Below are 13,962 nucleotides of genomic sequence, written 5' to 3' on the forward strand. Positions count from 1 at the left end.
TGCCAATGGAGAAACATGTCATGTAGCTTTTATCCATCAGTGATGGCTTGCCTTTTAACAAGTCCAGACTGAACTCTCTTTTATGTAAGTTTTGTAAATGATGTTCAGATTACAGCCAGGCTGAAGCAAAGACTGAAGGTACTTTCATTAATTAAACAAAATCACTTTTTAGAACAGTAACTCTGCACTCCTATTAGGAGAAAGAATAATACAATCAGAATTTGAGAGCAATAAGGAGACTATAAATCAAGAGAATAGGGAATTGAAACTCATCCCACAATGACTTAATTAACTCAGCAGTATTCTTCCAATGCAAAAATGTTATTGAATTCCAACTAACAGCGCCTCCATTTAGGAAATGGAACAAAACCGTATCTGCAAGCTCTGGAGTAATGCAAAAACATTCAATTACCACACCAACAAACTTGCAAGTTTAGTCTTCCCTTGTGCGTCCACATACAAACACCACCAAAGTGAAGAAAGATGTTTCAAACAGATTTCCACTTTACATGTGGGCACAGTTCACCATCCAGGTAATCACAGCAAGCCCAAAGAAGCCTTTTTCCTGCTGTGAATGAACAGCATTACTCCTAATACTTATGGCAACCACTGTGCTGACGGTTTGGAACTAAATACTGGCTTTGCCTACCGTCCCTAGAAGTAGATTCCAGAAAGCAAGCAAAACACTGTGCATCTTCCTGCTCCTGCACTACGTATGTCCACAGCACCTACGGAGGGATCACCTGCAGCTGAGCCGCAGGTGCCAGTGCAGCTCTGTAAGGGCTGCCTCAGCTCACCTCAGGCTTCAGGAAGGACCTTGGGGTCAACTCAGCTGCTGACTGCTAGCAACAACGTGGTGCCGTGAGGTCAGGTTGGATACACAGCACAGGCTCTAACCTATGAGTTGGTGCTTTCTTGCACCTGTCCTACCAGGTAGCAGAGGTCCAAAAAGGTTTATATCCAAAACACCTAAAGCTGACCTGAACTCATACCTCCAGTCCAGACAATGCAGACGGCAAGGAGAGTTGAGACTGTGAAGCTATTCCCACTATGTTGATCGACTCCTTAAAGGCTATCAGTATAAAGTTAGGACATCTCTGATTCATCTCAACCATTCACTTATGGTACAATTAATCACTCAATACAGTTCTGTGTTTGGTTTTCTTTTTAATTCCCTACTGCACTGATGTTTACACCCAAACCCACTCCTGCCTGCCTCACTCGGCATAGAGAGGATTAGAATTTCTCTCATGTTACATTTTCCTATCTTTCCCCACACGCTCAGGTTGATAGCTTCCCACTTCTGTCAACTCCTGATCAAAGTGTAGGACAGCCAAGCTATATTCTCACCACGCCATTAAGCAACATTGCGCGAAAAAAAATGTGCAGGGGCATGCGTAACTAAGACGCACACACTAGTGTGAATATGTTGATGAACAGCTACTGCAACATTACACCACAGACTGCTCAGTATTTACACAAGGTTAATTGCAATGGCCTCGCTACTGTAGAACAGCTTTTTAAAAAAAACTGCAAGCATTTCTGTGTGGCTGAACTTCCACGAGGCCGCCAGTACACGTGCAACAGGGTAGGTTTGGGTCAGGATGGTCCCATCCCGCAGAGCGTGCCAGACCACCCTTGGCTGGGCAATGCTTCCTCCGGCACGCTGCCGCTGGTCTGGACCATGCAGCCCTCCTCCCAGCATGCTCCCACTGCTGGAGCATCACTTATGGGTAAAGAGCCAAAATGCTGCTGGGAGCAAGGCCAGGTTTGTGTCATTAAAAACAAAAAATCTCAACAAATAACATACTTTTGGGTTTGAGCGTGAGACACCCTTACTATTTCCAGTAATTCATGTTGGAATTGTAACTACTGTTCTGGCACTTTCCAAAAGCAAGAATGAAGAGACTCATTTCTTTCTACCACCAAGCCTCTTGCTCTAACAGGCGTGAGGGAAACGGCAGCTTTGACTCCATGCTGATCCCAGTCCCTGGCAGACTGCAGGACTCCAGCTGAAACGCCTGTAGACCCACCAACCACCCAGCACTAACAGTGCTGAGGACTGACTGTCTTCAGCTTAGTCCAGCGGACTCGCTAGCCTTCAGTTATTCTCTACTCTCTTCTTCAGTAATGAGCAAATGAGACTTCCAAAGCCACGTGAGCTCACCCCCTCAATTTCTTCAGGAGTAACAGGACAAAACGTTCGTGTGATACAGGACACAAGACAGCAAGTAATGCAACACCTTTCCTGCACTGTCCATCAAATTTAACTCGTTTAGTTTGGGCAAGTGTTATTTTTCCAAATGAGAGAGGGGCATCCAGGGAAGCGCAAGGTCTGTTTTCATACAGTTAGATCACAGCCACCCAGCAGAGACCTGATCTTCCCCAATTTTTCCAAACACCATCACAACTACCTTAAAAAAAGGTATCCAAGTTAAACAGAGCAATCTATGTGTGATTTATTTATTTATTTAGCTTAAGAGTCTTGCTTCAAAGATAGATTTGAGGAAAACAACATGATGTGTCATGGCAGATACCCACGAAACTCTGTATTTTATATTTGGGCCAAAGGGACTGTCTGGACCTGGACCTAAGGAACTGTCCAGACTAATCCAGCTACAGGATTTGGCCTGTTCAGAGAGTCAAGTCATGTTCACTCAACTTGATGTCAGTATTTATTTTCAAAATGTCTTGTAGCTAAAGGTTATTCAACTGCAGGACTAAGTACAAAATTTGCTCTCATACATGCAAAATCTAACTTAGTACATAAAGCTTTCATTACACAAAAGTCTGTGTTTTTATACAGCTTCTCTTTCAGAAATCAACATCCTTGTCTTCAAATGAGCCAATATAAAAGTTTTATGGGAAGAAAAATAAAAAAAAAGTGCATCATAACATGTAATTAAAACAATTAAAACCAAGAAGTCTGTTTACAGGAGTTCCCTTGAAGGGTAATTAAATCTGGAAAATATAATGGCATTAATTCATACCCATTTGTGAATTTAATTTTCTAGAAAAGAGTAAATAATTTTGGTACATCCAACTGCTATTTGGAAGTTTGCCTGGGCTGTATAGAGGCGGGATGTGAGAAATTTGCCCTATTTTTACAGTTGAAAGCTTCATTGACTCACACAAGATACTTTAGCCTAATATCCTGTGGCATTGCAGTGACCTACATGTAATTATTGCATGCTTTTTCCAAAATATTTGTACACAACCAGAAATTATAACCTAAGTTACCAACCAGTTCTTAGTTTATACCAGCAACACAAAGATGGACTTCAATTAGTGGTAACCTAGCTGTCTGATGTTTTTAGCAATCTTTTGGACAAATGTTTGGTCTTGGTTTGGTGAAATTTTCTGGTTTCCATTTTTCTTAGACAAACATATTTATCCTGTTAAGAAAACAATGTTTTAAAAACTTTCTGCTGTCCCTTCTCCCAGCCTGCAATCACTGCCCCCCTCAGACATGGAGTGATCTTGTGTTTGTAGGTGTGCGTGTGTTTTATGAAAACAGATGTGGGGAAAACAGAGAGAGAGGCAAGAAAAAAAAAATGGCCTTGCAATGCCCCATGGTGTCACTCAGAAAATGTCCTTCTTCCTCCTGCCTTTACCTGCCCTTCCCAGCACGGAAAATGGGAGTGCTTATATGCTCACAGAGGTCTGCTGAAGTTTCTGCTGGCTTGCAGTCAGGCTCTATGGCAAGATGCAGGCAGGTGGTACTAAGAGGACAGAGAGGCACATGATGAAGGAGGAAATGCTTGGGCATGCACTGACGAAGTATCTACTCGCCTGTCAGCCTCCTCCTGCCCAAGCTCACAGACAATGTTGCTCTCGACTCCAGAACTTAAGAGCTTTTTGGCAGCTACTGCTTGAAGGGTCATACTTTCTCCAAACACAAGATATCTGAAGTGTCTCGCTCACCACATCAGTAGCTGAAGTAGCTGCTGACTCAATAGCACAGCTAGTTGGTACTTTTCGCCTAGGTACTCACCAGCTGATTGACTATGTTACTAAAACTTCAGTGGTGCCAATTTTTGTACAACCACATACCATTTGCTATCCACAAGTCGGCATCTAACATTTCTCACCGTAAAACTTGGCTCAAGGTCTGCTGTTCCAACCTGCAGACCTGTAACAAGGGATCATAGTGCTGAACTCCCAAAGAGCATATATCTGTTTAATTACTAATAATTTCTTAACCTCTGACGCCAGATGCGTATGGTCACACAACCGCATTAGCTCAGACCCTGCCACAGTGGCGGCTGCTCAGTGCAGGATAGCCTTTGAAACGTAACCTAAAGGTTCAGTTATTTCTCTTTTAAGTCTTTTACTACTAAGCTATGTGTCAGTTATTCAACCTGCCTACATGCTTTAAAAAAAAAAAAAAGTATCTACTAAATATTTTAATTTAGGCTTTTTTTTCCCTAGATTAGAGATCATCCAGAGTCAAATAAAAAACCAAAATCTGCAATGACTTCAACAAGCCTAACATTCCAGTTTTACTTCGCATATTGATATATTGATGCTCCCATTAAATGATTATCCCATTTGCCTACACGTGTTTTTAGTTTTGTGCTAGTACAGAAGACGAGTTATTTCTCACTGTTCTGTCTTCTGGGGAGCAGCTGCAGTATGCTCCTGCAGCCGTCAGCTTTAAAAGCAGTATTCGGTGCCTGACTGGCAGCAGAGCTAGAGGTGGCGTACTGCTGTGGTGAAATCAGTACCATTACCCAACAGATCTCAGAAAATACACTAAAATAAAAAGAAATTACTCCTGATACGTGCACTTTTTTGAGTAAGATAAAGAAAATGCTTTGTTTTCATGAGAAAACAAAAAAATCTGCTGCAAAAAAGTAAGAAAGGTTTATTACAGCTAGTTTTTATTGCTTTACTGCTTTTACCGTTCTTTGCTGAGCCAAGAAAGAGCATGAAGCAAATGTAGAGCAGTGCATAAACAACGTTGTGAGCCACTTATTAAAAAAAAGCAGTGACAACTGCATGAAAAAAAATGAGAAGTATCAGAAGCATCTTAACAAGAAATGTACATCTCAAGCTCCAGCTATGTGAATAAAATTTTGCATATGAGAAAAGGCAACATCCATTTTTTTCAGCTGCAAATATAATTCAAGCTTTATGACCTGAAAGCTTGAATCCTCACTCTTTCATTCGTCATGCATCTTTTTCCTACAGGGAACAATATACTGGGAAAAAGTTTTAATGTAGTGAAACATGAACAGAGCTGGCATTTCTTTATGGCCAAGGCCTGGTAACATGACATGAGACTCTTCTGCGTTTAACACAACTGAATCTTTACATTCTTTTTGCATAACCACTACCAGGTTTTATCATTGCAGATGTATTTTAAAATTATTAAAAAACAAGACTGAGTTGGCCCACAAGGAATAATACAACATTTTGTTTCTTATGAAGTTGTATCAGATATCCCAGTTTCCCAGTGATCCCCCACTCTTTCACATGGCTGGCAAACAAAATACACCCTCCTTTCAGAAATCCCCTAAGAGTTATTAACCTGGGTCCCTCTCAAGTCCCTCAGATATGAGTTGACCAAAGGCAACATTTTTCTCCATACCATGTGTGCGCTGTGATGCCCTGTGTGATCAGAGCTGCAGCACTGCCAGGTGGAACTGCTATTGGCCTATTTATCCACAAACACTTAAGAGGTACAAAGGGAATTACTTGTCACTACCACCTCATACATCTCATGTAATCAGAATGGCTCACTCCAATCTCCAATTTTAATCCTTGTTTATAATCTGCAAGTAGAGAACCTTAACCTGAGCATCATTATTTACCTTGGTTTGCATTTAACGTTGTATTTATATTTTTCTTAAAACACAGCTCATTTTCACTAACTGCCAGCCATTAAAACATGCTGTTGCAGCCTTTAACTTAACTCATCCCTTATTTTGTTAATCAGTACTTTATATTGTATCTATGGACATTTATCTAAGCAAGAACATGTCCTAAAATAATTTACTCAATCCCCAAACTTTAAATTTTTTAATGGGATGAAGTTGGAAAGATGTATAACATTTCTTAAGTTACTCATGATGTTTAGAAGATTCCATTGAAGGGAATTAGAACTGGATTAAACAAAACTAATGTGCTATGAGGAGGATTAACAGACAGATTATTTTGTTATCCAACAGCACTCCATGTTTAAAAGTAAGGCATTAAAAGTGCTTTCTTCTTTCCTGAAGAAACAGAACCTACTCTTTTTTCCTTATTTTTGTCCCTCAGGACTTCAAAACTTGAGGGGTTTTTTTCAGTTCTACTCCTCTATTCCTTCACGAAAGAGAGGAAAACAATTCATTAGAGAGGAAAAGAACGCTTTCCTAGCCTTCCCTCCCCCTGAGCCTGTGTTTCTCATCTGCCTTCAATCAGCTGAAAAACTGAAACGAACAGTGTGTCTGCACCTACAGAAGAAGCCACTGTTGTCCAACATGCTTATCTCCTCACCTCGTATCCTAAAAGGTTTTACCACTATAATGGATTGTCTTTGATTAAAAACTTCAGCCGCAATCATATCTACACAATATAAATACTTATTTTGTTTTATGCTTTTAAAAGGCTTGCCAAAACTTTCCATTTTAAAATTAGGTAGATTAATTTTTTTTTAAGTGAAAATTAGGAAAAACTCTACCTTAATTCTGTCTTTATAGCCATCTTCTTACATACACTAAAAGATTGTTTACTTTCATATTCACGTTAAACCGCTAGTTTCTAAGTTCCATAGAAAACTGATGCACAGATACTTCAGGATTCTTAAGACTTTACAGAGCAATCTTTAAGGTGGCTTGGTTGATTTCAGTAAAACATAAAGCTAAAAGGCAAAGAACCCCTGATACTGGGGAATATTTGGAAAGGTAAATGCAGGTTCATCAGCCACTTCAGTTTGTCTCAGAGAAGCAGCCATGCTGCTGGCCTGTTGGCAAATGCCAGGAGGCAGAAGAGAATTGCCCCTTGTTTTGTCTTGATGGAGTCGGATTAGCACTCTCCCAGCAAAACAGTTTCTCTGCTTAGCCAGTACCTAGGCCTCTGATGAGATCCTGCTAAATTCCCAACCAGATGACTCAGTTTCTTCCTAGGACATTATTTGGTTATCTGTCTTACTTGTACATGTAAGAAATACAGCCAATGAGGATGCACTGTCTTTCAAGAAAGCAGACAGCGGTTTAGGGCAATGTAAAGCAATAGAGAAGATGCAAGGGTGTACATTAGGATCTACCACGTGTTGCTGAACTGTCCACCCAAACCCCTTTATCAGTCAGAGCAGATGTAGGAGCTACTTACAAACTAACTGAGCAGTGATGCAGAACATCATCTTATTTTTAGGTACTCAAGCACACAAGTGTTCTACGCCAACAGTAAGTAAGAGCAACTCATCTCTTCATCCCCATGCACATCAGCGTAACTTACAAAATTTAGTTCTCTAGTTTTTGAGACTAGCTTTAGTCATTAAACATGCTCAAGGACTGACACAAAACAAGATGGTTTCTCAGAGAGTGGAGTGGGACAGAGAAGAAAAACTGTTTGCAGTGTCACTAAAGTTATCACTCTGGACCACATGAGAGCTTGCTCTGTGCTGTCTTCACTGCCAAGAACCCAGAGAGCCACTCCATCAACTTTTTGTGGGACAGTTCTCCCCTTAAGTCCCATTACAAGGAGCTGTGGCTAGTTACATGCTCTAAGAACATTATTTTGTTATTTGAGCGGCTTCATGAAAGCTGCTTGGTGTCTTTGCGGCATGTAAAATATGCAGCATAACCTGAACAGATTCTACTCCAATTCTAAGCTAATTAACTCAACTTATGAATTAGTAACTCATTACCTTGGATAACAAAATCAAAAGATATCAGGTATTACTGCTTCATTCACAACAGGCACATATCTGAAAGAGACTTGCTTCACTTTTACACTTCATTCTTACAAACCTTTTAAAAAATGTCTGAAGCCTGTTTGAAGACATTCTCTCGGCCAGTGCTGCCCTACTCACAGACAAAGCCTACAAGTGTTTCTACTTAACCTGAATCCTTCCTTCCGCCTTCAAAATTAAATAGTCCACTGCTGGTCTGAACGCGAACGGGTGACCGGACCCAAAGCTTCATCCCATACTCACATGCTTACTAGCAGGTTGACTCTGAGGCAAAGATCCAGGGGCCAGCACTGGAGAGCTTGCAGGGCTACAAAGTTCTGGGAAGGGATTCGGGATGGCTGGCAAAGATGATGTTCTGAATTGCTGTTCTTCTTCTTGAAGACGCCTATAAACACAGAAGCACTGAGCATTAAGAGGAGCAAACTGGCATCATTAGACCTGGATCTCCTGCCCCACCATTTACAGTAATGATACTAAAGAAAAGGAATCAAAACCACTCTTTTTCTAAGCAACAGCTTATACAGCTACCGCAACTGCAAGGACAAAGTAGGTAATTGCAAGTGAAAAATTACCAGTCAGGCATCTATTCTTATTTTGTTGCTTATAATTTAATTATTTGGGTGAGTAACTGAGGTAACTGTGCACATAAACCAAACAGAAATACCTGTCTGTACTCACTGTTCTAAGAACTAGCTTGCAAGCTTAAGCTCTGTCTGCCAGAGTCAGTTAAGCTCTTTCAAACCAACGTGAAACAACACAACTGCAGTCACTTGGAGCCAAATTCCACGTGGATCTGGAAACAAAGGCGTAGCCCTGTGAAGTCTCTAAGCGGAGACTGAAACCAATATTGTCACCTCATTACAATACCAGATTCCATCTCCAAGCAACTTGGCATTTCCTGGAAAAATGGAAATGCAAAGACTCAGCATGAGCAATAAACTGCAATTACAGGGTCCCACCTGACGTGGGCTGTACAGTTACTGTTCAGACAAGCTGGCCCCTCCTGAGGTAGGCCTCATGAGTCTACGCAGGACCAACAGAGCTTCAAGTTCCAGTTTATAATACACCTGTACTGCCCGCACCAACAAAAGGAAAATTAAAGCCTGCCAGTTGCCACAGAAAAGCTTGAAAAGATGTAAGACGAGACGGACTGCTCTACGTCTCCCTGCTGCTGGGGGATCCCCGCGGAGGATGTGCCAGGTGACTCGGCAGCAGCCGGGCCTGCAACGCCTTTGCGGAAGGCACCATCTAGCGGCAGCCGTGGCGGCTTCCAGAGACAATCGACTAACTCCTGGATTTGCAACGCAAAACACTGAAAACTCATTTTGCTCTCTTTTTTTACCCCACGCCTTCTGCAAGCAGAGCCTTCTTAACAGAGCCACCTGGGAGACAACTGCTGGGTTTGCCCCTGGCAGGGTGTCCTGCTCGGGGCACGCTTGTCGTCTCTGCCTCTACCGGAACCTGGGGGGCTGATAAAATAACGACGGAGAAATCTGCTCCCCAGGTAACGCTAGCCTGCAATTTAGTGGCCTTGGCGTTCCACGAATGAGCCTTTCAGATTTGAGGTTTTGCTATAAATAGCAGGTTCTTTTTTTTTTTTTTCTTTTTGGTGCTACCTGTGAGTGCACCTCCCTACGCAGGAGTCAAAGGACGGTGTAAAATTTCTTCAGCCCAGCAGACTTGTATCGGCACCCGTGTAATAGCAGTGTGTATTGCAAGTTTTTGACTGACCTCCATTATAAGAAGTGGAACTACAGACCCGACGCAATTAGGAAAAAGCGTGGTTTTCTTAAAATGAGAATTCACTATACTGCATTCTGCTCTTGCCCATACTGTTGCAGCCCTTCATTTACTTTGTGACTGATATGCACATAAAGCTCTGCTCTTAAGAGAATTACCACAGTCAACCATTCTGTTCTGGCTGCAAAAAAGATGTAGCCATACCCCTCTATGGAAAGGGGTCTAGATAACCCAGAATAAAAGTTTTGTCATTATTTCCTTTACTGATAAACACAGGACATCTTTGCACGTATGGAAGTACAGAGTTCAGAAAGGCAGTGTTCTCAAAAAAGAGTTGCTAAGTTTAGAAATGCCAAAATAGTTTAAATAAAGTGTTTTGATTAAGATACTTACAAAACATCAACTGTTATAGTACCCTAGAGAGTACATTTTCTAGTACAGCCCTATTAAATGTGAAATACTTGTAAAAATGATTGCATCATTAGCTGACTTGGTTGTATTACAGTTACTGCATACTACCCATTCATATAGAAAATATTCCTGTCTTAAGAATACCATTCCTATAGGAAATATATCAGCATAAAGAATGAGGAGCAACCCTTCTGACATCTGGGATTTTCCTTTTAATATTATTACTTCCCACTTCTTTTGGAGAAGGCATTGTTAACTAGAAGGAAAGGAAAACCAAATCTCTCTGATTCAGGTAATTTACCTACTCATGCTGACAGGAGCTCCTTTCCTCCTGCTGCCTAAAAAGAAGATTTTAAGAACCTCAGCATCATCTCTAGACTTGCCCATCACCACCAAGAATATTCCATGTGAAGCTTGAATTCAAGCCCTCATCCTGACAACAGGGAGACAGCTTAAAGACTTCTTTTTTTTTGTAATGATTCACATAATGCACTCAAGTGAAAGAACTGAAAGTGCTTTAAGAAGACCAGTTAAATAACTATGACGTGGTCCTTTGTCGTTTGTCTTGGACTGCTCAGGAAACCTCCACAAAGAGTGGTATTTTTCATCTATCAAAACTAGCTGAATGTACCCTCATCTATCTACATGATCTCTTCTGTTTTATAAAATCAAGAAGTTGTCAGTAGGCATCATACCTGAGAGAAAAGTTTTTAACAGTTTGGAAATAAATCGAAATATTGATATAATTTCTGCCAACTGATACCAATGATACACTTCTACACGTCTGCTCAGGTACAACAAACATTGATTTTAAAAAGGGTAAAAATGTGATGGCTTTGCATTTTACAAAATACATGGGAAATTTACATCCTTCACCTACCGGTACATCTTTTTTCCTACTCAAAAGTCCAGTCTAACATTGCAAGGCTCCTACCAAAGTTGATCTCCTATTTTAAAATTTATTTCTTTTGAAGCTTTTGAAGTTCAAGACAATGTCAACAAAAAGGAGGCAAGTCCTTTGTTCCTACCTGACTGCCATAATGCGCACTGGCTGAGACCGCTGCACCTTCTGCCTTGGAGACATGGGCTGCAGTGCGCCAGATCCTGAGGACGGCAGCTGACTGCGGTTGAGCTGACCATTTTGAAGGAGCGGAGTGGTTTCTGACTGCATACTGCATGCAGAGTATAAACTTTCAAACGAGGAATTCATGTCATTTACCAAAGCTTCTAGGTCCACATCATCATCTGAAAAACAAAATAAAGGCAGAATAACAGTCTGGAAGTGCCAGATAAAAGAAGTCTGAGAAGACGATAGATTAAGTTTCAGTAAAGTTATCACATAATTGTATAGTTATATTTTTACACTGCAAATTTTTACTACAGAAAATATTTATTTAGAGCAGAAAATCACAGCTAATAACAACCAGTGATGGACACTTATTTTGTCTTCCTTGGTGAAAAGCTACTAACACAGTGCAAAATATTTCTACTATAGTATTTACTATATATAATCAAAATTTGGTGGGATTTTTAACAATGCCAATGCTACTGTGAAGCACCACTTCACAAACTGACATACATTTCAAAAGTATATCACTTAAAAATACCTCAGTTCAGCTTGTCAACGTATCAAGTTCAGATTGTCAAACAGTATGACAAACACTTTGCAAGATCCAATAATTTAGAAGGAAAAAAAAAAAAGGAGAGTGTTGCAGAAGTCAATAGGTGGAAGACACACTCCTCTGTTGTCATGTTGGAAAGCAATCATTAGATTTTGTTTAAGAACCCATCTATTTCTGAGTATTTTTGTAATATGGCATTTTGAAGGGCAATGCAAGCTTTTAACTGTTACTGCCAAGACTATATATAAAGATCTGTATCCTTGCTCTTGCAATGTGATAGAGAGACTCCTGTCTTAAAGAGCTCAAAGTAAATCAACCAGGGATGTGGTGTGGGTGGTTGGAGGAACATCAGTCCCTAAAAGCGCACAAACCTTTCTATATACGCCACCTTACCTCACAGTAAATAAGTAACTTGTGCTCATTCGTTCCTCCTTAACGATCATAATTACTCTGCAAGACAACAGAACTCTGCGAGCCCTTTGCACTAACCACTCTCTGAACTCCTATTGCAGAGTACTGTAATTATTCCCCAGCCACAAGTTACATCACTCCCTATCAGGAGTTCAGCAGGGCTGACGAACACACACATGGGTATCTGCTTCTAGTTACTGCACAGCCACTGCTTGAACAGCTACTTCAGACCAAACACAACTTCGTGCGTCCAAAAATGTGCCCTTATTTTCTAGCTGTATCAATTGGCCAGGTAAAATATACCACTGCTGCCTGCAGTATCTCACAGAAGTCTTCATGACACGGATGGAAACTAGAGCCAAGCAATGGAGCCAGCAAATATTTACAGAGTGCTATGCAGCTAAAATATGTTTTTCACCCCAAATATTTTCTGATATCCATTCTTTTGCCATCTTTTCTAGGTAAATGAACCACCAGGAGCAGCTATCCAGCTTGTGACCAATTACAGTACTTTCTTTGAGATACCATAAACGATTTTTTTTTTTTTGGAGCACCTCTCCTATGAGGACAGGCTGAGAAAGTTGGGACTGTTCAGCCTGGAGAAGAGGGGGCTCCAGGGAGACTTTATAGTGGTCCTCCAGTACCTCAAGGGGGCCTACAAGAAAGATGGGGAGAGACTGTTCCATAGGGCCTTTTGTGATAGGATGAGGGGTAATGGTTTTAAAATAGAGGGAGGTAGATTCAGATTAGATATTAGGAAAAAATTTTTTACACTGAGGGTTGTAGAACACTGGAACAGGTTGCCCAGAGAGGGGGTAGATGCCCCATCCCTGGAAACATTCAAGGTCAGGTTGGATGAGGCTCTGAGCAACCTGATCTAGTTGCGGATGTCCCTGCTCCTTGCAGGGGGGTTGGACTAGATGACCTTTGAAGGTCCCTTCCAACCCTATATGATTCTGTGTATCACTTTTCTTGAGGATATAATCCAAACCAGTATCACTCCATTTCTGTCCGCCACCAACATGCCTCAATAACCATAACAGGATCTGAACGTAGCATTTACATGGTAATTGTTTTGGACGCTGATGACCCCAGCTGTCAATGTTGGATGAACCAAAGATCCACTCAGAATTAAAATAGATGCTGGTCATGTACCTGAGCTCTGTTTAATGACTTGAAATACTATGTTCCTTACTGAAATTTGGTAGGCTCTTTACTAAAGTAAAAGCCACTTAGCCTTCACCTGAAAATGTACTCACAGTATTTCTAGGTTTGAACATGTGTTTAAAAAAATACCAAAAAACCTCCCCATCAACTCACAAACAGGGTTCTTTCTTTCATTTCTTTATGGTTATTTCCCTCAGTCTCTGTACTTAAGAGCTACTACCGTGTTACTAAGACTCACCTTCACTAGGCTACACCATCTTCTCTATCTGTTAGGTAGTTCGTACATTTTCAATAATCTAGACTTTGCTTTGCTTGGACAAAGTCTACAATAATTTTCCTGCTATTTTTAGGGATCTCAAGACAGAGTTGCAATTTAAATTTCATTCCATCCTCCAGATTCTTATCCTATTTGGAAAGGATATATCAAAAACAGTTCTTGAGCAATCACAACCACAGGAGTAGGATTATAAAGAGAGAGAGGCTGAATTACAAGGCTTTTGAATTTTATCATTCATCTGAAGTACCAAGAGACTGAGCTGTCGAGTGTCAGATGGCTGTCAAGTAAAAGCTTAGGGGTTAGATGAAGGAGATGTAAAAGACACACCCTGGATGCAGAGTCACAGAGTAAATTACAGCAACTAACAGAAATCATTTAGCAGGGTGAAAAGCAGAAAGGGAAGAAAGTCAAGGTGGACATTCTGTACACCGTAC

General features: G+C 40.9%; 1 protein-coding gene across 2 annotated transcripts in view; it reads right to left on the reverse strand.

Moving 5' to 3' along the window:
- GRB10 (growth factor receptor bound protein 10) overlaps positions 1–13,962 on the reverse strand; it is a 148,730-nt gene that overhangs the window by 47,380 nt on the left and 87,388 nt on the right. For both annotated transcript variants that reach the window (XM_086740422.1, XM_086740423.1), the window contains exons 4-5: positions 11,080–11,296; positions 8,144–8,285 (exon numbers count right to left, since the gene is read on the reverse strand). In XM_086740422.1, coding sequence (XP_086596548.1) covers positions 8,144–8,285; positions 11,080–11,296 — 359 coding nt within the window. The remainder of the gene's footprint in view (positions 1–8,143; positions 8,286–11,079; positions 11,297–13,962) is intronic.

Source organism: Chlamydotis macqueenii, chromosome 2 (genome assembly GCF_036417535.1).
Source record: "Chlamydotis macqueenii isolate bChlMac1 chromosome 2, bChlMac1.mat, whole genome shotgun sequence".
NCBI classification, from domain to species: domain Eukaryota; kingdom Metazoa; phylum Chordata; class Aves; order Otidiformes; family Otididae; genus Chlamydotis; species Chlamydotis macqueenii.